The 24,804-nt window shown below is 31.4% G+C and overlaps 2 protein-coding genes across 2 annotated transcripts; both read right to left on the reverse strand.

Annotated features, from left to right (window-relative positions):
• Positions 1-6,455: 6,455 nt before the first annotated feature.
• Positions 6,456-9,062, reverse strand: LOC101505913 (small ribosomal subunit protein uS10c). Its single transcript, XM_004506632.4, has 3 exons — positions 8,706-9,062; positions 8,319-8,378; positions 6,456-7,065 (listed from the first exon to the last, which is right to left on the reverse strand). The coding sequence occupies exons 1-3, from the start codon at positions 8,937-8,939 to the stop codon at positions 6,754-6,756; spliced, it is 606 nt and encodes a 201-aa protein (XP_004506689.1). The 5' UTR covers positions 8,940-9,062; the 3' UTR covers positions 6,456-6,753.
• A 1,502-nt stretch (positions 9,063-10,564) lies between these two features.
• On the reverse strand, positions 10,565-16,160 carry LOC101506226 (uncharacterized). Its single transcript, XM_004506633.4, has 6 exons — positions 14,959-16,160; positions 13,901-13,983; positions 13,671-13,793; positions 12,729-13,547; positions 11,588-11,804; positions 10,565-11,504 (listed from the first exon to the last, which is right to left on the reverse strand). The coding sequence occupies exons 1-6, from the start codon at positions 15,257-15,259 to the stop codon at positions 11,074-11,076; spliced, it is 1,974 nt and encodes a 657-aa protein (XP_004506690.1). The 5' UTR covers positions 15,260-16,160; the 3' UTR covers positions 10,565-11,073.
• Positions 16,161-24,804: the final 8,644 nt, after the last annotated feature.

The raw sequence follows: 24,804 nt of genomic DNA on the forward strand, positions 1-24,804 counted from the left end.
AGGATCATTTGCATTGTTCAAAGAAAAAATATTTTAAAATTATCTACTTTTGTTATTAGTAGCAAGTTGAAGTTCAATCATATTCAAAATTCTTATATCAACCTCAAGCGAACATCTTTAGAGCTAGACCACGAGATCAACTCCATTTGAAAGATCAAGCTGCAAAATAATATCTATTGTTTGAGATGTAGGATATAAAATATATTGATGAAACTTTTATGAGTTCTAACTTCAAAATGGAATGAGTGTCCTTGTGTACATGTGGAGAATCCTCTTCTTGCTACATCCAATATCTACTTGCACGAATCCTTTAATAACTCTACCAAGTAAGACATAAGCTTGATATTGATTTTCTACTTCGGTGCCATCTAAATATGAGAAGAATCAAAACTATCAAATAATTGGGTTTCATGAAAATCTACTTAATATGATATGTATTTCATTAATTGTTATTCTAATTTATGTATACACACAAGAAAGTCAAAACAATTATTAAAATGAATTATGCAAGTATCAAAACCTTAGGTTGCTTTTGCATCTTTCACTTTTAATTAAAGAAAAGAAAACTATGAAACTGATATTGAATTTAAATTATTTAAATGTTAAAAGTTAATATTACAATTGTCATGTTACAATGTCTACATTTTTTATTTATTTTAAAATAGGAATTGAACTCGGTCCTTTAAAGTTTATAACACTCATATACATAGCGTAAAATTTCGGTAGTAGATACCAGCAACACCATCTCATCTACAAAGAACTGTTGAGGGAAACACCACCAATCCAACTATTAAGATTGGTTATACATATTAGGTAAGTTATAGGTTAAAATAGTAAATTCCACTCCATAGAAATGATTGGTGAGCTCAAAAGTCCAATCATATATCTATTAATCTACACACTTTAAAGAAAGTTGGATGATAACTATTTGATTTGTGTAATCTATTGTCAAGAAAAGTGAAATTATTTCATGTAACATCATTTTTTCGCCTTCAATAATTAAACTTAAGAGCCACATAGTGTGATTGTATGAAGTATGTATTTCAGAAGAACAAATGAGAGTGTTGATAGGTATGTGAATGACTTTATGAAGTCCTTGTTTTAGTAGAATGATAACAAATCGGTGGAATGATAAAATGATGTAAAATATGTAAAGCTCCTTAAGCTCCTTTTCATTTACAATGTAAGCTTCAATGAGCTTAAGTTTCTTAGAGGAAAAATGTTGGGAAAAAATATCACATAATTCATGCATTTGTTGCATGATTCAAAGTCATATATCATTCATCACATCATATAATTAACTTCATAGTCAAATCGAGTTGAATGATTGAATTGTGTTATTTAAATCGTTGGCTTGCTCAATCATATTGAATCAGACAGAGAATTAGTGAGAATTTATGAAAAAGTAGTGAGGTTAGACTACTTGAGAGTTAATCATTTAAACCTGCATGTGTTGTTTTATTTGATAATGCATGCGATGGAACTGCATAAGCCCATGAAAGGAGATTTAGTTTCATTGACACATCATCATCAAATGGAGGCATCTAATTTTGTTGCTTATATTACTCATGTAATCCATCACATTTAGTATTCATTTACACTAGGATGGTAAAAAAAATTAAAAATCACAAACTTATATATTTTGTAATGGTGCTCTAGAATGGTTAAAAAAAGATATAATCACAAGCTTAAATATTTTGTAATGTTCATTATATGTTATCTTTTCTCCAAGCTTGAGAATATACCTTAGGATGAAGATTGAAATGGACCAATGTGTCCTAATAAGTGCGAGTATGATTAAATGGGTCAATTTGACATAGTTCAAAAAGAACCAACAAAGATGACTTTTTTTTCCACTTTCTGGCACACTTCTAAAATACAAACAAATAAATAAAAACACAATTTTCATGTCTTCACAAAGTGTACTTCTAATATTTTTGTCTTTCCAATATGTACTTCTAGATAGAGTTGTAATTTTTACAAACATAAAAATAGTTAAAACAACTCTCTAACAAAGTGATAAGACTCCATGTTTGAGCCTCAACCAAACAACATAACTTGTTTGACATGGCAAATTGATATAATAAGAAATGGAGTAAGGAGATGGAGGTTAATCAACATCTTTTCTCTTAGAAACCTTTAAGCTTAGACAAAGAAAGACTTATTTTCTTAGGAGCATTAACTTCTAAATTACAAAGGCCATGTTCTAAGTTACTGATATGTCATTCAACGATTACATTCTCATACAATCAATTTAGAAGTTCCTTCCATGAGATATATAGACCCAGTAAAATAACCAATTTCTTTGAAAGAATAGTAACATTGTTACTAAATTAACCGAAAAGATGGTAGAAAACAGACATGATATCAACAATAGCAAGTGAAAACTTTAATTAGGTTGCATTATGGGAGTCAATAAATACATGTTTAATAATTGCAGTATACATACTCCAACTATCTCATATATTTGGAGTGCGATATATTGCAGTTCGGAGGACACACTATTTCACACAATACTTTATATCATCTGTTGATTTTAGATTGGACAGTTGATATCACATATAGATTTTAGTGCGTGATACGATCTTAGTTATCAATCTAAATTAGATGGTTGAGAGCATTACAATAGAGAATTCAATTCACATATATTTGTCATTTATTAATATACGAATATTATAATAGTAGTAATCAGGATGGTTTTAATATTTTATGAGTTCGTGCTCAAATCTAAAAATTGGGCCTTAATAAAAAAATACAATTTCAATAATTAGAAATTATAATTAAAATCATATCAAAATTGGATTCAAAAATGCATAATTAACAACAACTAAGAACAGCAGCATCTAACAACAACAACAAAATTGGATTCAAAATCAGTTTCAACAACTAACAACGTCAACAAAATTGTAAACAAAATCCCAAATCCCAATTTAGAGGAATCCTAACATCGGGATTCTAACTTTTGTTGAACGATCAAACTTCTCTGTTAGATGGAGGATTGAAAAGCGATTTGGAGAAAAAATCTGCAGAAAACACGATTGAGAGAAGGAAAACACAATTTTCTATGTATATGAGTCGCGTGATTCAGAGGCGAGTGAAGGCAAAACACGAGATTCAAAGTATCAAAGGGAGAAGGTCTCGCTCATAGTCGACTTCGGTGGCTGGTGGTGGTGCTTGGTAGATTGTCGACGTCTTCACGTTGATGATGGATATGGATAGGAGATCAGAGAAAGTGGGTTTAGAGAAAAGATATAGACAAGTGTATAGTAGAATTATGACAATAATTTCAGACTTTGAATATTACAGCAAAAGTTGAAAATATAAAATTTTAGAGTAATTAGAATAAAAAATTAAACATATCATATAATTTTTCAAAATTTAGGATTTCGATGGAAATATCCTCTTTTTAAAATTATAATTTCAAAATACTCCATTTTAAAAGAAAATACAAGAATGTTCTACTTTTTAGTCCTAGTTGTTCATCGTAACCTGAGGATGCGATCTGCTGAAGAAGAAAAAATTTCATGTTAACTGATGGTCGCATCCTGGGGATGCGACCTTCTAGGCTCTTAATTTCTCTTAAGTTTTCTTTTGTCATTTGCATTTGTTATTGGGTAAATTATATTTATTATTATTAAATAATTTAAAAATAATTAAAATATTTAAAAATTCAAAATGCTATTATAAATAATAATAATAAATTTAATAATATTATATAACTTTTAATAATTATAATAATAAAAAGAATAATAATAATAATAATAATAATAATAATTTTAATAATAATAATAATAAAAAGAAAATTCTATTAATAAAATAAAAATACATTCAATTAAAAGAAAAAATACATTAAAAAAAAGAAAAATAATAATAATAATTTTAATAATAATAATTTTAATAATAATAATAACAATAATAATAATAATAAGAAAATTATATTAATACATTAAAATAAAATTGCATTAAATCAAAAGAAAAAAATACATCAATTTTGAGTAGATATGCCAGCTTGGACAATGTTTCTAGTATAACCAGATACCCGACATAATCCTATTTTGCTGGTAAATTAACACTTAATATTATGTTTGTTAACAATTGAGTTATTGATTATTTAATAAATTAAAAATAATTAAAAAATCAAAATACTATTAATAAAATAAAATAAAACACATTATATTGGAGAAGAAAATGCAGTTAAACAAGAAGAGGTTGTTAAGAAACTACTTTATCGTCAAAATATAAGGAACACGTTATTTATTTTGACACATTCTTATAACAACATCCTCCTATTTTTTGTTTTGGCAAATTATTATAACAACTTCCTCTATTTTTGCACGTTATTATAACAAATTCCTCCTATTTTTCTTATCTAATAAATAAAAATTAATGAAAATAATAATAATAATAATAATAATAATAATAATAATAATAATAATGATAAAATATAAGTTTGATATATTTTTTCCTTCAGTATTTTTTCTTTAATTCAACGTGTTTTATTGGTTTAATTTAATTAATTTTATTTTATTAATATAATTTACTTTATTATTATTATTACTATTATTATTTTTATTAAAATTTAAAACATTATTAAAATTATTATTATTATTTATTAATATATTTTATTTTATTAATAGTTTTTTGAATTTTTAAATATTTTAATTATTTATAATTTATTAAATAATAATTAACAAAATTAATAAAATGGAAAAAAAAATATATAGTAGACGGTCGCATCTCCAGGATGCGACCTCGTGTTGAGGATGAAAAAAAAATATTTCAGATGGTCGCATCCCCAGATTACGATCAGCAACTAGAACAAAAAAGTAGGACAATCTTATATTTTTTTTTTCAAAATAGGACATTTTGAAATTAAAAAAAAAAAAAAAAAAGGAATATTCATGTCAAAATCCCTTCGGGTAATACTATATAAAATAATTTGGAGCCTTCACACTAATTGAGAGTCATGTGCTAGTGAACTGGAAGCACAGATTGATTGTCAGTTCTAATAGCAGTATAGAAAAACTTATTCAGGTAAATTGAAATACAAAATAAATAAGCAAACTAGTTTCATGAGAATCCACATATAGTATGATAACTATGTCATGAATTGTTATTCTATTTTCTGTATACGCACAAGAAAGTCAAACCAATTATTATAATGTATTTTACAAGTCATAAAACCTTAGGTTGCTTTCGCACCAGTTCACCTTTACTTAAAAACTAGAAAACTAATAGGTGATGTTGAGTCCATATTAATTAAATGCACATAGTAAGTTTTAGAACTTCCATGTTACAATGTCTACTCATCTTTTTTTTAAGTAGGAATTAAAGTCGTTACTCCAGAGTTTAACACTCACAAACATTATGCAAAACCCCAGTAGTAGATGCCAACAATGTCATCTCATCTATAAATAATTGTTGATAGAAATACAACCAATCCAACCGTTGAGGGGTTGTACAGAGTATGTAAGTTATAGTTCAAAACATTAAATTCTACTCCATAAAAATTATCAAATTCATAACTCTCATCATAAGTCTATTACTCTACATACTTTAAAGGAAGTTGGATGATAACTATATTTGATTTGTGTAATCTATTGTCAAGAACACTGAAATATTTTCATATCTTCCCAATGTCTATATTCGAATAGGATTGTAATTTTCAGAAACATAAAAGGAGTTAAATGTAACTCTCCAACAAAGTGATAGGACTCCATGTTTAGTCTAAGCCAAACAGCATAACTGAATTGCATGACAAGGCAATGGAATAAGGAAAGAGAAGAGGAGATGGAGGTTATTCAACATCTTTTCTCATAAAAAGTCTTTTTGCATTAACTTTTGAATTACAAGGGTCATATTCTATAGTACTGATTTTTCAATCAACGATGCATATTGTTTTACTTGTCTTTAATTTGGGTTGCTATCCCAAGACACTCCACAATCACACTCACACAATCCATTTAGAAGTTTCTTTCATGAGATACATAGACCTAGTAAAATAACTCATTTCTTTGAAAGGGTAGTAAATTGCACCAAAATTATCACAAAAGATGGCAGAAAAGGAACATGATATCAACAATAGCAAGTGAAAACTTCAATTAGATTGCATTATGGTTTCAATAAATACACATTCAAAAATTGCATCATACACACTTCTACTATCTTATATTTGGATTGCAACTAACTGAAGTTTGGAGGACACGCAGTTTCATGCAATAATTCATCTCATTCTCTATTTTTATATCGAATAGTTCATATAATAGTCAACTTTACTTCATGAAACGATCTCAGTTATCAATCTAAATCGAACGGCTGAGAGCATTACAGCAGAAAATATAATTCCCATATATTTGTCATTTAACCAATATACCTAGAAAGACTAACTCACGCAGCATAGATTGAAATAATAAATAAAGAGAATTATTGAAAAATGCAAGTGACAAAATTTGAGATACAAAATATGCAGTGGTAGAGTAGCTTTTCAAATCAGTTAACTAAACATCTGGATAATTTGGAAGAATGACATAATTTTGTTGTGATAATCTAAGACTTACATTACATTGAGTAGAATATCGAAATATCTATGCAACAACAACAGTAAACTTTCTAAAACACCTTGTTAAACACAGAATGAAAAAGAAAACAAAAGGATCATTTGTATTGTTCAAAGAAACAATATTTGAAAATAATCTACTCTTGCTATTAGAAGCAAGTTGAAGTTCACCCATACTCAACCTGAAGCTAACATCTTCAGAGCTTAACCTCGACATCAACACCAGCAGGAAGATCAAGTTGCATAAGAGAATCTATTGTTTGGGCTGTAGGATATAGAATATCAATGAGACGCTGATGAGTTCTAACTTCGAAATGGAATCGAGCATCTTTGTGTACATGTGGAGATTTAAGTAGACAGTGAATTCGCTTCTTGGTTGGTAAAGGTACAGGACCCATTGTTTTGGCATTGGTAGTTCTTGCTGCATCTAATATCTGCTTGCAGGAATCCTCGATCAAGTCTGCCCAGTAAGATCTAAGCTTGATTCTAATTTTCTGCTTCGGTGCCATCTAAAAATAATATGATAAGCATGTCATGAATTGTTACTCTAATTTCTGTATACAAACAAGAAAATCAAACCAATGATTAAAATAAATTTTGCAAGTCTCAAAACCTTAGGTTGCTTTTTTCATCATTTCACCTTTACTTAAAGACTAGAAAACTAATAGATGATGCTAAATTCCATTTTAGTTAAATGCACATAGTAAGTATTAGAATTGCCATGGTACAACGCCTGCTAATCTTTTTTGATAACTAAATCGAACTAGGATAACTACCCAAACTAAATAAGGTGTGCATATAGAGTGATTAAGGATTGTGTGAAGCGTAAGAAGAATGAAAACAAAACAAGAGAACAACCAATAAGGTGTAAAAGGCCTAAAGAGTATGCGAATGACTTTTTGAAGCCCTCGTTTCAGCAGAATGATAACAAATTAGTGAAATGATAAAATGATGTGCAATAAGTAAAGCTCCTTAAGTTCCTTTTCATTAACAATGTAAGCTTCTAGGAGCTTAAGTTTCTTGGATGAAAAATTTTGAAGAAAAAAAAAAGAGAATAGTAATAAAAGATCACATCAATTCGTGCATGTGTTGCATGATTCAAAGCCATATATGATTCATCACATCATATAATTAACTTCATAGCCAAATCGAGTTGAATGATTGAATTGTGTGATTAAAATCATTGGCTTGCTCAATCATATTGAATCACATACAAATCCCAAAACACGTGATCATGTAATTTAAAAAACCTTCAAATTTATTCTTGAAACAGATTTTACACAAAACTATAGCAAAATTATTAAATATATGTATCATATGTTATTAATTAATAAAACTGAGACCAATGTAACCTTGTCCAGAAACTATGTCATACTTTTGACAAAGGAGCATACATTTTACTAATAAGTAACCGGCTAGCATCAATAAACCTATTACCTAACTAACCAAACACAATCTACAAATTAAAATGTCCATTAGTTTTATTAACTATCCGCAAAGCACTAACATAGATACAAACACTAGAAATGACACAGGCACCTAGAGACATGTAATAACTTTAAAAAATAGAAGTTATTAAATGTAACTAAATGCATCCATGTTATGTCAGACACTACGCTTTCGGTATTACATAGATTACTAATATACTCAATGACCCTGCAAAATGCACATTTGGAATTTGACCACCACATATACCCCAAAATAAAAGCAAACAAAATATCCACCAACAATTGAAAATAGCAAACCGATCAAATCAACATACCATGTCTGCATCCGCCTCAATGCTAATCTTAGAAGTGCTCGGAGTCTCCAAATCACCAACCTAAAACACCAAGTTATTTCATCACCAATAATACTAACTGAACAGAGTTCAAAACATTAAGAAAAAACACATGTCAATCAAAACCATAACAGTGCTAAAGCCAATTCAACTCGCATTTACAAACCAACATATTAAACTCCAAAAAATTCACAAAAGAATTTTCATTTTCCCCTTTCACTTTATCTCCAAAAACCTAAAATTATGTGAATCCAACCCCCGTTTTCCCATATGTTCAATTAATACATTTAATAAACATAATTAACCAGGGACGGTACATAAACATGAAGGAAAATGAAGAAAAAAGGACAAAAAGGGAAATTCACAAACCTGAAAGGAACTGTTAAGAGACTCAACATCTTTGGTATCAGCGGAATTCAAAACTTCTGGAGCAGCACAAACCACAGTTGATGAATGAAAAGGTTTTGTTGGGTTTGTAAGCCTCAAAGTGTTGCCGGAGAGAAAGGATAAAGATTGGAACTTTGGCTTGGAAGATAATGAAGGGTTAGAATTGGAGAGAGAAAGTGAAGGAACGAGTGTTGATGAGAGAGATGAAACCGCCATTGAAACTTCACTCTCTGAACTGAAAGAAAGATTGCTTTGTGTGAATAAGAATTATCCGTTGTTTTATTTTATTTTATATTTTTCTTTATTTTATTTGTTTTTCATTCTTTTTTTTGTTTTTTTGTTTTACAAGGTTGGAGACCCAAGGCCCAAGACCTAAAGTGATTTCAGCTTTGTACATAAAAATTAAAAAATATATATATTTGTGATATTTTTATTTGTTAATAGAGATAAGAGACTTTTCAATCGAATAATTATTTATTTTTTGAAAATTAAAACATATATATATATATATATATTTATATTAAATTTATTTGTTAATAGAGATAAGATACTTTTCAATTGAATAATTATTTATATTTATTTATATTAATAATAAAAATGTCAAAAAATTTAATTATTTTCAAAACGCATTTTTATCAGTTAATATTTTATCTTCTTTTCATGACAATAATTAATTTAAAAAATCTTTTATTGTAGTAAAATAAACATATTTTGAAAAATAAAAATATAAAATATTTGTATAAAGCAAACAGAATATAATATTCAAAATATTTAATTGAATTAAAACAATTCTGAATATTGATTAAGCATTCACATTATTTTACGAATTAATTTTTAGAATAATTTCATTTTAGAAAATAAATTTAATGAAAAAAATAGCACACATAATCAATATCTAAATTGTAGGGGCAAATATTATGGTCACTAGGAATAGGTTTTAATTATGTACTTTTAACAGTTCAATATTGATTAAACAGTTTAGATATAGATGATTACGTGAGACAGGACTGCACACAATCCAAATACATTAAGAACAACTTTGTAAAAATAATCACAGAGCAAAATCTCTAGAATTGTACAAAGACGCCATTAAATTCGCCAAAAATAGCACAAATCAGCACATTAACGTGACCTGAAATTCCTAACGCCAATATCATAAAAAAAGCAATATATATATATACATAACATATAACATACGTTAGTATAAACTTTAAATATATATAGTTTGTAAAAAATAATTTAATCATGCATGTTATTTTTCTGCATAAAATTAGATAATATAATTTTCTTCTACATTTATTTTTCTTTATCTTAAAAATCGTCTCCGTAACAAAATTTTCACTAATAATGTATTTCGTTAGCATCTCTATTATTTTTTTTAAATTCATGCAATCTCTCAAAATTATAAACAATTATGATATCTAAATTATTGATAACATAGCTTTTAACTTACTATTTAAAAAAAAATACTTACTATTTTTAAAATATATAATTGGATTTTAATATTCTATTGTAAAAGGTTACTGATTTGAATCCACCATACCTCCTCTTTTCAACACTTGGTGATTTTTCGCTGCTAGACTTTTTTTAAAAGAAAAAACAAGTAGTACCTACTAGAATTCGTGGTATAAAAATTGTGGAAAAATAGTCTCTATATAGAGGGGATTAAAAATAAGATAATTTAATGCGGTAAGTAGCGATTAAGAGTATGTTTGCCATATAAAATCCAATACCATGTGTTTATAAATTGAACACATCAAACTCCAAGGACTATAATCTAACTGCAATAGTTAATAGACTAAAACTATTACTAAACCAAAAGATAGAGATACTCAAATATGTGGTATGGTAATTGAAACTAGTCATATAAAACGTGAAATTACTCAACAATATCTGTTTGATACAAAAGAAATCTACTTTCTACTACAACCAACTGAAATGACAAAAATACACTTCAACATTACACTCAACTGTACATCTATTAAGACAACTACACAAGTTAAAATTCAATCAGATTCCCTATACCCCTTTGCAACTACTATTTACATAACATTCTTTCTTTTTTTTTTTTTTTTTTTTTTTTTTTGTGTTCCCCACAGATTCCTCCACCTGGGATAATTGTGTTTGAGTCACTGTATGACAATAAATGTCAACACCTCTCTCAATTACGATTCGATCTTTAGTTCGTCACGTTATGGGAGATTAGCCTCTTCTGCTAAACTCAACTCCGATGGGTTTTACATTCTATCATACTAACATGGAAAAACATATTACAACAAAGCATGAGATGAGATGATGGCACAGCTCTCCAATCAGCGCACCATCATATGCATAATTTCTAAAAAATTGATTACACAACCACTTCCATTAGTTCTACAACTTTACAGTCAAGTCCAGAAGTCCCAATCACCTCCACATCCCTACTGCTGTCATTCTTGTTATCACCATTCTCATTGTTGTCCTTAACAATATTATTACCATCATTATCTTCAAAATCATCAACTTGGGTACTTTCTTCTGAAGGGGGTATATTGTATTCAGCAATATCAGGTTCATTAGACTTCTCATCAGCTGGAACTTCATGGCATGAATTAGCAAAATTGACACCGTCTACATCTTCAGCCTTAGATAGCGACATGGTCTGTTTCGTGTTAAAGCTATTAGTTGTATTTATAGTTGGGATTATATCAGGCTTAGCCTTTATATTAATCCACTTTTCGCCTAACCAATCTCTAGATATTCTTAAATCCTTCTTATGTACTGTCATTAGCAAGCTTTCACCTGATACCACATTAATTGTATTATAAATTGAAGAATGACAAATTTTAAAGCGAAAAACAAAGGTAACATTTAAAACAGCATACCAGGAAAGTAGACTTGAACGCAGTCATCCCCACAGTTGTTAATTGAAGTTACAACACCCTCCCACCAGCCATCACTCCACCATGCATCAACGGCAGTTCCAACCTCGGCAATCACTTCTTGTTCTTCATGAGGTGGAGCTGGCCTGATGGTCGACCGACCAGGTTGTCTCATCCCAAGTTTATCAGGCTTTGCTAACTTAATAGCAGGGATCCACTCCTAAAAAATGAAGATCAAGATAAAAGTTTTGAATTAAAAAATGTATGGAGTAAATGTTATGCATTGAGGGTATCTATATAATCATTTCTTTGGAATATTTTGTTTTACATTTGGGGACTTAACTCCATTTTCCCAGATATATAATGTTATAGGTAAATCATATCATATTTTACTCGCCATTCCGTTCCATATTGTGATTGGGCATTACAATCTACATTTAAAAAAATGAATCTCTTGTACTGCATTAAGAAACTGAAATCTTAGTATAATACAAGCCTAAATAATCTACTGTTATTCATATATAGTAATACTTATAAGAAATAATCTTCCACATGAAGTGGTGGCAACTACTTGAGTTTACCAAATAAGAGAGTGAGTTTTGGAAACTCTTTCCAATATTTACTATCATATTGGATGAAATCCATGTAGGCCTCATCACTTTATGTGGGACCCATTCACAACATGGTCGTACCTACATGAATTTCACCCTATAAAAGAGTGTTAAAGTGAGTGTTGCTAGCACTTTTCTAAACTAGCATGGTGTATACTTTTATACACAAAGTGATTCCACCGCCTTTTGGAATGTTATTTAAACCCAATCTACAATGAGTGAAGAACATTTATTACATTTTAGTTTTGAAAACTATGAAACGTTGATAAAATCTTAATTAAGAGGAGTCTTGGTGCAACAATTGGAATTGCCAGTGTGACTAGGACGCCAAAAATTTATGTCATGGAATTAACTTGTGAATGCAAAGTAAGGTTTCCTATAAATAGATAGAGGGTTTATAGCATTATACTTCCCCTTTTATAAAGATAAAACTTTAAATATGAACCTCCCCTTTATTTATGTACATATTTATAGATAACTCCAAGTACCAACATAAAAAATGAAATTAGAGTATCTCAAAAGTTTGATTATACCTCAAGATTTCCACTTCCATCTTCATCCTGAACATCATCATATTGGACTTTCAGTTGTTTCCGAGCTACCTGCACAATTGTACACCGGAACCAGCAGCCTCGGATGCCACTATCTTGAGAGAGTAATTCTATCTTGTCATCAACTTTGTACGTTGAGTTATACCAATGTTGACATTCAACCGGCTTCACAGAAAGCAATCTCCTATTCGGCCTTGCATAATTAACAACTTGGAAGGTTTGATATCCCATCATCTGCTTATTTCTAATCAACTTCCTAACTCCTTGTCGACCGTTACAAAATTGAGGAGACCCCTTAACACTTCTACTCCTCTTGGTTCCCCTCTTTGGATCATCACCTGCATTAATATCATCGTCTTCTCCTGTGAGACTGTTGCTCAGAGACTCGGTGATGTGGACAGTATCATCGTGCAAGGAAGAGAGAACCGGCTGTGCATAGTAGCCACGCAGTTTACTTAAGTCAAAGGGCTTGACTTTGTTACCTTTTAATTGCCTAAAGCACAAATGTATTCTGTCTGTTGAAGCGGGTGAAAAATAAGGCGTGCATTTTTCATAGTGCTCGCGAGTTAAGACTGTGGCAGGACCATCAACACACTCTGTGCTGATGACTTGAGAATAAGGTGTGATGAAAACTTCCCGAGGGTGAGGATTTCGTACGGGAATTACACCCTTGACTTCTTGATTGTGGTGAAACCACCTTACTTTAACCTTTTTCTGCCCTCTCCTGTCTTCATACATATCTTCTAAATAAGCGACATAATGACTCTCTCCATTGCCCATGACAAATACAAAGGATTGAATCTACATATCAAAAAGAATGTAAACTTTGAGATTAAAAAAATTATACATAAAAAAACCATCTAAATATTTTGGTTGTATCACAAGGGAAACGTTTTCGGAAGGTTTGGTTCAAAGGGTTCTTACCCCTATTTGGATGCCATTCCGGCAAAATGCGGGATAATGCTTGAGTTGTTTGCTACATGTCCACGCAAGTCCTGACCAAACAATGTCTGAATTGGATAATTTGGAGTTACTCTTTGGAATGTCCTGAAATAGAGGAGTTCAGGTGCGTCAAAAAAACATTCGCCAGAAACAGTAGAGGCAAATAGAGAAAGTAAGAACAACAGAAAATAAACAAAAAAAAAAGGATATACCTTGTCATCCACCATTTGTGCAACTTCATTGATACTACCGTTTGTGATCTCATGAACTATTGCCAAATTATGAGCAGGCCATACTGTAATTTGAAATCCAAAATAAAAAAGAAAAAAAATTACTAACAAGATATTGGATAGAGTTCCACCATCATGTCTTCTATTTGAGAATATTTGCAGTTTTTAATTGGAGGGATAAGAATAAGAAAGAACCAAACAATATAAAATATTATCATTGAGAAGACCTTTCACAATTGAATAACAAAAGAGATATTGAAGAAAATCAAAGTTTAAAAAAAAAGGTTAATTTACTTGAACATTAAGTATTTGTATTTGCATTTCTTTTCTACTACTACAGATAATGGCACAAATTATTTATCGAACCACGTCCATATCGCTGCTATTTCAGACAAAAGAAGATATCATTGTTCATAAGTTTATATCATTTGATTGTATCCCTTAGTGTTATTAAACTTGGACCGGACCGGCCGGTCTAACCGGGATCCAGAAGGGTGACCAGTGCAGTCACCTCTCTGAACCGGTAAACTCGTTGACTCGGGCAGTTTGTTTTCTATAACTACAGTATCCTAGACTTGACTTTTTGCACAGTTGAAGGCAAGACCCACGCGCTGCATAAGAAATGTTCAAAATTGCTTACATGCATAATCATGCAAGGGAGATGTATATGTTTAAAAATGAAGAAAAAAAATTCATGTCATCTGAACCAAACCCAGTTCCAGTTGCTTCTTCAAATAAGTGGTGCTACTAGACCATTGTATGGACTCAATGTTTGTATGATAAAAATATTATATATATATATATATATATATATTCCATATTACAAAATGCAAAAAATTAAAAGATATAAATTTGCGGTTGAACCAGTGACCGATGAGTTCAACCACTGACCAGGTCGAGCACCGCTCCAAATTTAATAACATTGATCTCATAAATCATCACATCCTTATATTATTTTACTAATTATTATTCGACCTACAATAACCAAAACAATTATATGAAGCAACTAGTCAGATTAGACATAAGAAGCATCAACTTACCACTTCTATCTCCCCGCACATGCTGCTTCGATAGCATCGACGTAAGCCAATCCACCACCTCTCTTCTAGATCTCCATTTGAAACCAGGTGGAATAGAACACTCCATTCCAAAAACTTCAAGGAACTCCTCAGCAACAACATAGCACATGTGTCTAATACTCCTCTCAGTCCCCACAACTGCAAGGATGGATTCCCCAGCAGAATCCTTTAGGTAATAATGAACCACACGATGGCCGCGCTCTTGCGAAACAAATTGTTCTTTCCATTCCACAAACCACCTATCATCGTCGTCTACGGTCATCTTGAAGAGAACAGCAACACCAGATATTCCCTTGATTTCAAAAAAGTGGTATAGGGTCCAACAAAAAACCCTTAATTCATAACCAGAGAAATCCACAGTTACAAAGTAACAGCCTTATAGCATAACATCATCATGAAAAACAAATAACCCTCTGAGAAACCTCAAAGATGTTTGCTTCACATAAAACTAACCAGAACCCTCAGAACCACAGTACTATAACATCTAAGTAAAAAATCAGAAACCCTAATTATACATATATGCCCTTCCAAATGATATCTAACAAAATATTAAAATACAATTCTAAAAAATTAAAAAGGGCTTTGGCAATCAAAGAAAAACATCACCTAAATTGACCCTTTTTTATTCCCAATCTCACAAACCTCAGAAGAGATAGGATCCTCAGCTGAAATAGAAAATCCTCTTAAATTGACAAAGCTCCAAAAACTCTATCTTTATGTCTACAATCAGATCAGACAAAAACCCTTCTGTAAACTTGATCCAGACACTGAAAAACCCAACAACTAGAGAAATAATGGGGTTTTGGGTGCTGCAGAGGTGAAAATCAAACAAAATGACCAAAAGGGTATCCGAATTGAGAGAAAGAAAGTTTACAACAGAAAGAATGAAAATTTTACAGCATGATTGTGAGTGAAGTAGGTGGTGTTGAGAGTGGAAGAGTAGAGAAAATGGGAGTTGGGGTGGGGATGGATGTGTGAGAGCATTGAAGAGTTAGAAGGAGAGAAGGTGAGATTAGAGATGATGAAGAGGAAGAAAAAGGGTAGGTTGAAATTGCCATGGACATGGAGAGAGAGAGAGAGTTGCAGAGGGAAGAAGCAGATGTGCATCCAATGTAGGTGGAGAGGTGTTAGAAATTAGAAATAGAAACAAGTCCCACTTGTTTCACTTGTTTGTTTGTTGAGTAGATAGATGGATGTAAAAAAAACCATCAGATGAGATTAACTCCATTTGTTTTTTATGTTTTATTAAAAAAAAAAAAAAAAAAATACATATCCTTGTTCACAAGTTTAGAGATTAAATCTATCTTCTTTTTGCAGGCAGAGAAATAGATTTGGGGTTTTAATTTGATTATGGCTGAAACGGTCAAACTCAAGAGTTTAAATAAATTTGTTTTTTATTTAGATGAATTCGGATCAATTTATTTTATATTAAAAAAATAATATATATATTACTATAAATACTTCATTTTAAATCAATTATAGATAAAATATTAAATTACTAAGATAAAAGTGTCATACTTATAAATTTGTGTTAAATTAAACATTATGAAAGCTATACAAAATTTCATCGACGTTGTTTTTAAATAAATTAATAAAATTAATTTAATTAACAAATATAAAATTAAAAAATTTGAAATTAAAATATATATACATATGTTCAATACTTGTTATCAATAATAGAATAAAATTGTTTTTGGAAGAGAAAAACAAATGTTAACAAAATAGGATAATAGCATAGTATTGTTGTTTAGACTTTCAAATATTTAGTCTCGCATCATAAGGTTATGCAAAATAGAGAAAAAGATTATCTATAAAATCAACAGATGATGTCCTTGCAATTGTAACTTGGATTGAAGTGATATTTATGGTATACATTTAACGTGACATTTCTTTCGTTTATTGTATCCAATTAATTGGTTATTATTTTTATTGGTTAAATGGTTTAATTTCACAATTTTTTAAATAATAAGTTCAAACATTTTGTTAGATACTAGTTTGCAAGTTTATGTGATTTTAACTGAGTTTATAAATTAATTTGCGATTTCAACTGAGTTTATAAATTAATTTGCGATTTCAACTGAATGAACTCGGTTAGATTTTCGAGTTTACAAGATTTTGAATTTACTACTATGTTAACTCAAAATTGCAATCTAACCTCATAAAATCATACAAGTTTACGAGTTAACTCGCAATTTTAACAACCTTAGTTGGAAAGACTTATCCTATTTTATTATGAAAATTGACTCTAAAATTCAAATTGACATGATTATAGAAATTGTAATTTAGGTAGGACATTTCCTAGTTTGATTTGGCGTATTAAATATCTTTGGACTCTTATTTGAACATTTAAGTCCAACATATTTGACAAGCAAAATAAAAGTGTCAATTGGTTCGCTAACTATAGTCTCTATTTAGACATTTTCAATTGTATTGGAGTAAAGTTTATTTCAGTTGAAATCAATAAATACATTTTTTTATGATCTCTGTAGTTTATATAGTTTATATGTCTAAGAATATCCTCCTAATTATTTAGTTTTCTTTGTACACTTCGATTCTCTCTTAAGAAAAAAGTAGATGATTATAGTTGTTACGCTTTAAGTTGTTCTATTCATAAAATATACATATATCCCATTATTAATTTTCAACGAGGTTTATAGTTCTCATTTAATTTATACGAGGATTTTCATCACTTAATTGTTAACTTAGAATTATTTTCAACAAGTAATTGTGTAAGTAAATTGCACCCACATCAATCTTCTTTGATAGTAAAAATCATTAAGAACACATTTTTGAACTTAAAAACTCTCCAAGGATGTCTAGTGCCAAATTGGTGCGTCGAAGTGGTACATAACTCGGGTCTCTTGACCATGTGGTCTAGATTTCAATTTATTATTCACGTGTACAAAAGAGGGCTATTTTAACAGAAAGAAAAACATTTGCACCAAAAAAAAAATCTTAAATGCACTTCAAATCCTTAAATGGATTAGTCTTCTTAGTTGAAAGTGGAGGATACTCTAAGTGAATGATAACCTTCTAAAATATTAAAGGATACTTATAATAAAAGAAGGGAAAAAAGGATAATCCCATTGATAGAAGGAATCACCCTCCCGTATTAACTAATAACGAAAAATTATAATAAAACACATTTAAAATATTAAATTTAATAGTAACTTTACTTACCTTATTATTATTGATTTATGAAATTAATATCTTTATTTAAAAATTCGATAATTTTAGTTTTTTTTTAAATTTTGAAGTAAAAAATAATAATTTAATATATTTTAAATGATGTGACAATTATAAGTGATAAATACATGTTTCGTCTCTCTGTATGTGTTAATTAAAAATATTTGTTTAGTTGTTTTTTAATATTTTTTATTGTCAAATATATATATATATATATATATATATATATATATATATATATATATATATATATCTTTTTATAGAGGATGGAAATTGCTGCATGCGCGAGGATGGAAATTGCTGCATGCGCGAGGATGGAAATTGCTGCATGCGCGAGGATGGAAATTGCTGCATGCGCGAGGATGGAAATTGCTGCAATATCTCCAGATCTGGACAATCTGATTTCTCACCAGAATATTGTGTTTATTCAATTGTATATCAATGTCAAAAATGAATAAACAAAGCATTCAAAGCTAGAGTCAAAAGGTCAAAAGAAAAAGGTGAATATGGCTAGATCTAGTATGTAAAGGAAAGGCTAGCAAAAGTGAAAGCAACCTATCAAGCATGTGCAAATGTCAAAATCTGATCATTAAATGGGCTTGCACGTTTTTATTCATAAGGAAGTCAAGTTAGCAAAAGGCAACTTGAAACAAGCCAAAAATGGAAGATCACATGTTGCTGCCAGATCTGATCCTCGGACTGAGTATGACAGTCCTATGTCATAAAGTGGCTTTTTCTCTCTTGTCCACATCACCTCAAAAGATGAAGCCAACTTAGACCTTAAAGACTTCGAAAAATGCAGCTCAGAAACAGCCTTGCACTCTGATTAAAGTGAAAAAGCAAGGACATGTCAAGATCAAAGCATGTGCTGCGTGAGGATGGTTCTGCCTAAGCCTAACAAGCTGAGTGGTAGTTCTGTAATTTTGATGAAAACCTTGGATCCTTTGAAAATGAGCTCCAACGGTCATCAAGGGCTTGGATCTGTATAAAATGCATACAAGCTCTCCATTGGAAGACACACAACACACTTGCATAAAAAGATCAAGCATCTTAAAGCTTTCAAGAAGCAAATCACATCCTCCCTTATTACTTTCTTTGATCCTACACTATATCTTTGTATATCTTTTGAGAAAGTATTAAGTATCAATCACTCTCATTCTACTTTGTAATTTCCTAGTGAGTGAAGCTTGGAAATATTTGGAAATTGATTGTAAGCTTGGTGAAGCTTGATAATACACAGTTGTAATCATCCTCGGGTTGAGGATTGATCTGTTTTGAAAGTTAGTGAAATCTCACAAGGGTGTGAGGACTGGACGTAGCCATCTTTGGGTGAACCAGTATAAAATTGTGTGTGTGTCCCTCATATTCTGCTCCTACTTTTTTACTCAGCTTAGATCTAACGATTTAAAAATCCCATCCTCGAGCTAGCCATCCTCAGCGAGAGGATAGTTTTAAAAACACTTAAAATATTTTTTAACAGCAAAATCCCTATTCAACCCCCCTTCTAGTGATATTTAGCTACAACAATTGGCATCAGAGCAAGGTTCTCTAAAAAATACACCTAACAGTGTAAGAGAAAAAGATCCAAAAAGAAATATGTCAAAAGCTAAGTACATCCCTGAAGGAGGATCATCCAGCCGACCTCCCTACTTTGATGGTACAGATTACTATCATTGGAAAGGTAAGATGAGGCTATTTCTCATATCACAAGACAACAACATGTGGTCTGTGGTGGAAAATGGAGATCATGTCATCAGGACCAACAACGCAGATGCAACCTCCGATGAGAAACCTCAAGCACAATGGACGGCTGATGAAAATGCAAAGGTACTCCTAAACTCTAAAGCTCATTTATTTCTAACGTGTGCTTTGTGCAGGGAAGAGTATGACAGAGTTGAAGAATGCAAAAACGCTAAAGAGCTATGGGATACTCTAAGAATTCATCATGAAGGATCAAGTCATGTAAAAGAAGCAAGGATAGATATGGGAGTAAGGGATTTCGAACTATTCGAAATGAAGGAGGATGAAACCATTGATGAAATGTTCTCAAGGTTAACCATCATATTGAATAACTTGAGATCTCTTGGAAAGGTATACTCCGTTCAAGAAAGGATAAGAAAGATCCTAAGAAGTTTACCAAAAGAATGGAGGCCAATGGTAACTGCCATTACAGAAGCAAGAGATTTGACCAACATGAAATTAGAAGATTTGGTTGGAACTCTAAGAGCTCATGAACCATTGTTATTGGCTGATAAACCAAACAAAAAGGGAAGAATGATTGCTCTAAAAACCAGCCAAACAGAAAGCTCCAAGAAGAATGAAGATGTCATAACAAAGGAAAGCGCAGAGTATCCTCTGTCTGAGGATGAGGATGACCTCGTTCTGATTTCCAGAAAAATCCAGAGGATGTTAAACAGAAGAGGACAGAATAGAGGACCTCCTCAAAAAGAAAAAATTGACAAGAGTCAAATAACTTGTTATGGATGCAACAAGATGGGACACTATAAAACTGAGTGTCCTCTCAACAAAAGGAACTCTAGAAAATTCCCATACAAAAACAAATCCATGATGATCACTTGGGATGATAGTGATGAGTCATCCTCGGAGCAAGAAAAGGAAGAAGAGGCCAACCTATGTCTCATGACAAAATCAGAAAATGACAAGGTAAGTATTTCTGATCTATGTCCAAATTGTGAAAAATTAGAAGTTGAATTTGATAGCCTTTTAAATGACTCATACACTTTATCTCAAAAATGCATGTTTCAAAAAACCCAACTTGTTGAGATAAAGAAACAAAATGAAGAGCTACAGAAAAAGAATGATGAATATGTTAAAATCATTCAAGAGTTGCAGCAATCTCACTTTCAAAATTCTGAGAAACAAAAAATTCTTGAATCGCATCCTCCTGACGAGGATACAGAAAAGGAAATTTTGAAAACTGAGGTTATGGAACTAAAAAATGATATTTCCAACTTTGTCAAATCTACAGAAACATTTCAAAAGATAATGGGGTCCCAATCTGGAATATTTGACAAGGCTGGAATTGGTTTTAAAAGCTCTCAAAAACAAAAATTATATGAAAACTTTTTCTTGCCTAAAAAATGAGAGGATAGGCCTAAATGCACCTTTTGCAAAAAACTTGGGCATACTTCCAAAATTTGTCATGCTAAGAAGAAAGCTAACAATGAAAAGGCAGCATGCTCATTCTGTGGTAAACATGGGCACCATGATTCTATTTGCCATCATAAAAGGAATGTCCTCAAAAGAGGAAAAACTAACCAACAAGGATCCAAAGCTATATGGGTACCTAAGTCTCTTTTAAACTCTAAAACAGGTTCATCCTCTAATCAACAAAAGAAAGCCTTGGTACTTGGACAGTGGTTGCTCAAGGCATATGACGGGAGATAAGCACTGCTTCATGTCATTGGAGATAAAGGATGGAGGATCAGTCACATTTGGTAATAATGATAAAGCTCAAATAAAAGGAACATGTATTATTGGTAAGAATAATTCTGCAAAAATCGAAAATGTTCAATATGTGGATGGCTTGAAACATAACTTGCTAAGCATTAATCAATTGTGCGACAGTGGTTTTGAAGTTATTTTTAAGCCCACTCTATGTGAGGTTAAGCACTCATCCTCGAGTAGAGTTTTCTTTTCCGGTTTTAGAAAAAAGAATTTATATGAACTTTATCTTGATGATTTACCTACTGAATCTTGTTTTGTTTCCATTGAAAAAGATAAATGAATTTGGCACAAACGAGCCGGTCACATAAGCTTAAACACTATTTCTAAATTGGCAAATTTAGAATTAGTAAAAGGTCTTCCAAAAATTAATTTTGAAAAAGACAAAGTTTGTGAAGCTTGTGTGAAAGGAAAACAAGTTAAAAGTAGTTTTCACTCTAAAAACTTTGTTTCAACAAATCATCCTCTTGAACTTATTCACATTGATCTCTTTGGTCCTATCAAAACTCCAAGTCTTAGTGGAAAAAGATATGGCTTTGTACTTGTTGATGATTTTTCCCGTTTTACTTGGGTTCTATTTTTAAAACACAAAGATGAAGCCTTTGAGGCATTCCACCATTTTTGCAAAAAGATTCAAAATGAAAAAGGTTCAAAAATTGTCTCGGTGAGAAGTGACCATGGAGGTGAATTTGAAAATGAATCTTTTAAAAATCTTTGTGAAGAAAATGGTATTTCTCACAACTTTTCTTGTCCAAGAACTCCCCAACAAAATGGGGTTGTTGAAAGGAAAAATAGAACTTTACAAGAAATGGCTAGAACTATTTTAAATAAAGCCAACATTGAAAAATATTTTTGGGCCGAAGCCATTAATACCGCTTGTTATATTTCAAATCGTACATCCATTAGAAAAAATTTGAACAAAACTCCATATGAATTATGGAAAGGGAGAAAACCAAATATTTCCTATTTTCACATATTTGGGTGTTATTGCTACATTCTAAATAATAAAGAAAATTTGGGAAAGTTTGATCCAAAATCCGATAAAGGAATTTTTCTAGGATACTCCACAACGTCAAAAGGTTATAGAATATATAATCTTAGGACTCAAACTGTGGAGGAATCCATGCATGTTATTTTTGATGAGTTTGATGACTTGTGTTTAGAGAAAAAGGATAAAGATGAAGAAGATGAAAATTCATCCTCACAAGTCCCCGGTCCTCACGCAGAGGATGAGTCTGATCCAACCTCTCAACAACTTCCAAGAGGATGGAAAACAGTCACGCATCATCCTCTAGATCTGGTCATTGGGAATACGGAAGATGGTGTGAGAACCAGAAACTCTCTAAGGGAAAATACTTCCAACATGGCCATGATATCACAAGTTGAACCCAAGACAATTGATCAAGCTATTGGTGACAAATCATGGGTTGAAGCTATGATGGAAGAACTCTCACAATTTGAAAGAAACAAGGTATGGAATCTTGTACCCCATCCTCTGGACAAATCGGTGATTGGAACTAAATGGATATTTAGAAACAAACTAAATGAGGATGGAGAAGTCATTAGAAATAAAGCAAGACTAGTGGCACAAGGGTACAACCAACAAGAAGGAATAGATTATGATGAAACGTTTGCACCCGTAGCAAGACTTGAAGCAATAAGAATCCTCTTAGCTTATGCTACTCATAAAGGTATAAAACTATTCCAAATGGATGTGAAAAGTGCCTTTTTGAATGGGTTCTTAAATGAAGAAGTGTATGTTCGTCAACCTCCTGGATTTGAGGATGAAAAACGACCAAACTATGTGTTCAAACTCTCTAAAGCTCTTTATGGTTTAAAGCAAGCTCTTAGAGCTTGGTCTGAGAGGTTAAGTTCTTTTCTAAAAGAAAATGGATTCATTAGAGGACATATTGATACTACTCTTTTCAAGAAAACACTTGAAAAAGATTTATTGATTGTTCAAATATATGTCGATGACATTATATTTGGATCCACAAATGAAACAATGTGTAAAGATTTCTCAAATCTCATGCAAAGTGAGTTTGAGATGAGTATGATGGGGGAATTGAAATTCTTCCTTGGTTTACAAATCAAACAACTAGAGGATGATATTTTTATCTCACAAGAAAAATACACCAAGGATTTGCTCAAAAAATACAACATGAGTTTTGCCAAGAGTATGGGAACTCCATTGCACCCATCCTCCACACTCCACAAAGATGATGAAGGAACTCCAATTTCTGAAAAAGAATACAGAGGGATGATAGGATCCTTGTTGTATTTAACAGCAAGCAGACCGGACATAGTCTTTGCAGTCGGTTTTTGTGCAAGATTCCAATCCTCTCCTAAAGAATCTCATCTCACAGCTGTAAAAGTGATTTTTAGATACCTTGTTGGCACTATAAATCTGGGAATATGGTACAAAAAATGTTCAAATCTTGACCTCATAGCTTACTGTGATGCCGACTACGCGGGAGACAAAGTTGAAAGAAAAAGCACAAGTGGTGCTTGTCAATTTCTTGGTAAATCCCTAATAAGTTGGTCATGCAAAAAACAAAGTACCATTGCTCTTTCAACTACTGAAGCAGAGTATGTATCAGCCGCTCAATGTTGCTCACAACTGCTCTAGATAAAAAATCAGCTTGAGGACTACTCGCTAAGGTACACAAAAATTCCCATCCTCTGTGATAATACAAGTGCAATAAATCTTTCTAAAAATCCCATTCAACATTCTAGATCTAAGCACATTGAAATTAAACATCATTTTATAAGAGATCATGTGCAAAAAGGGGATTTAGAACTGATTTTTATTGACACTGAAAATCAATTAGCAGATATCTTTACCAAACCTCTCCAAGAGGATAGGTTCAAAAAGATCTTGGATGAACTTTCAATTATTAATTTGTCTAAAGTTAATTGATTTATCCTGCGATGCTTTTTATTTTATTATTATTATTTTTTATTATTTATATTATTATTTTATTTTTATATAAAAATCTGTTGCTTTTTAAATATTTACATTTTTAGTTAGGCTTGAGAGGATAGGAAAACCATCAGAGGACGGAATGTCCAGTTTAGTGAAACGCTCCCTGACGTGGCAGCCTAGAGAAAAGTGGCACGCCTTCTCTGCCATTGGACAGCACGCGTGGCGCATGC

This window comes from Cicer arietinum, chromosome 5, assembly GCF_000331145.2.
Source record: "Cicer arietinum cultivar CDC Frontier isolate Library 1 chromosome 5, Cicar.CDCFrontier_v2.0, whole genome shotgun sequence".
Taxonomy (NCBI): domain Eukaryota; kingdom Viridiplantae; phylum Streptophyta; class Magnoliopsida; order Fabales; family Fabaceae; genus Cicer; species Cicer arietinum.

Coding starts and splice junctions, on each gene's coding strand:
- LOC101505913 (XM_004506632.4), bottom strand. CDS start 8,939: ATGGCGGTTTCATCTCTCTCATCAACACTCGTTCCTTCACTTTCTCTC. Junction 8,379..8,705: donor CTCTTAACAGTTCCTTTCAG/GTTTGTGAATTT, acceptor TTGGTGTTTTAG/GTTGGTGATTTGGAGACTCC. Junction 7,066..8,318: donor TTGAGGCGGATGCAGACATG/GTATGTTGATTT, acceptor TATTATTTTTAG/ATGGCACCGAAGCAGAAAAT.
- LOC101506226 (XM_004506633.4), bottom strand. CDS start 15,259: ATGACCGTAGACGACGATGATAGGTGGTTTGTGGAATGGAAAGAACAA. Junction 13,984..14,958: donor TGTGCGGGGAGATAGAAGTG/GTAAGTTGATGC, acceptor TTCAAATTACAG/TATGGCCTGCTCATAATTTG. Junction 11,505..11,587: donor CGTTCAAGTCTACTTTCCTG/GTATGCTGTTTT, acceptor ATGTGGTATCAG/GTGAAAGCTTGCTAATGACA.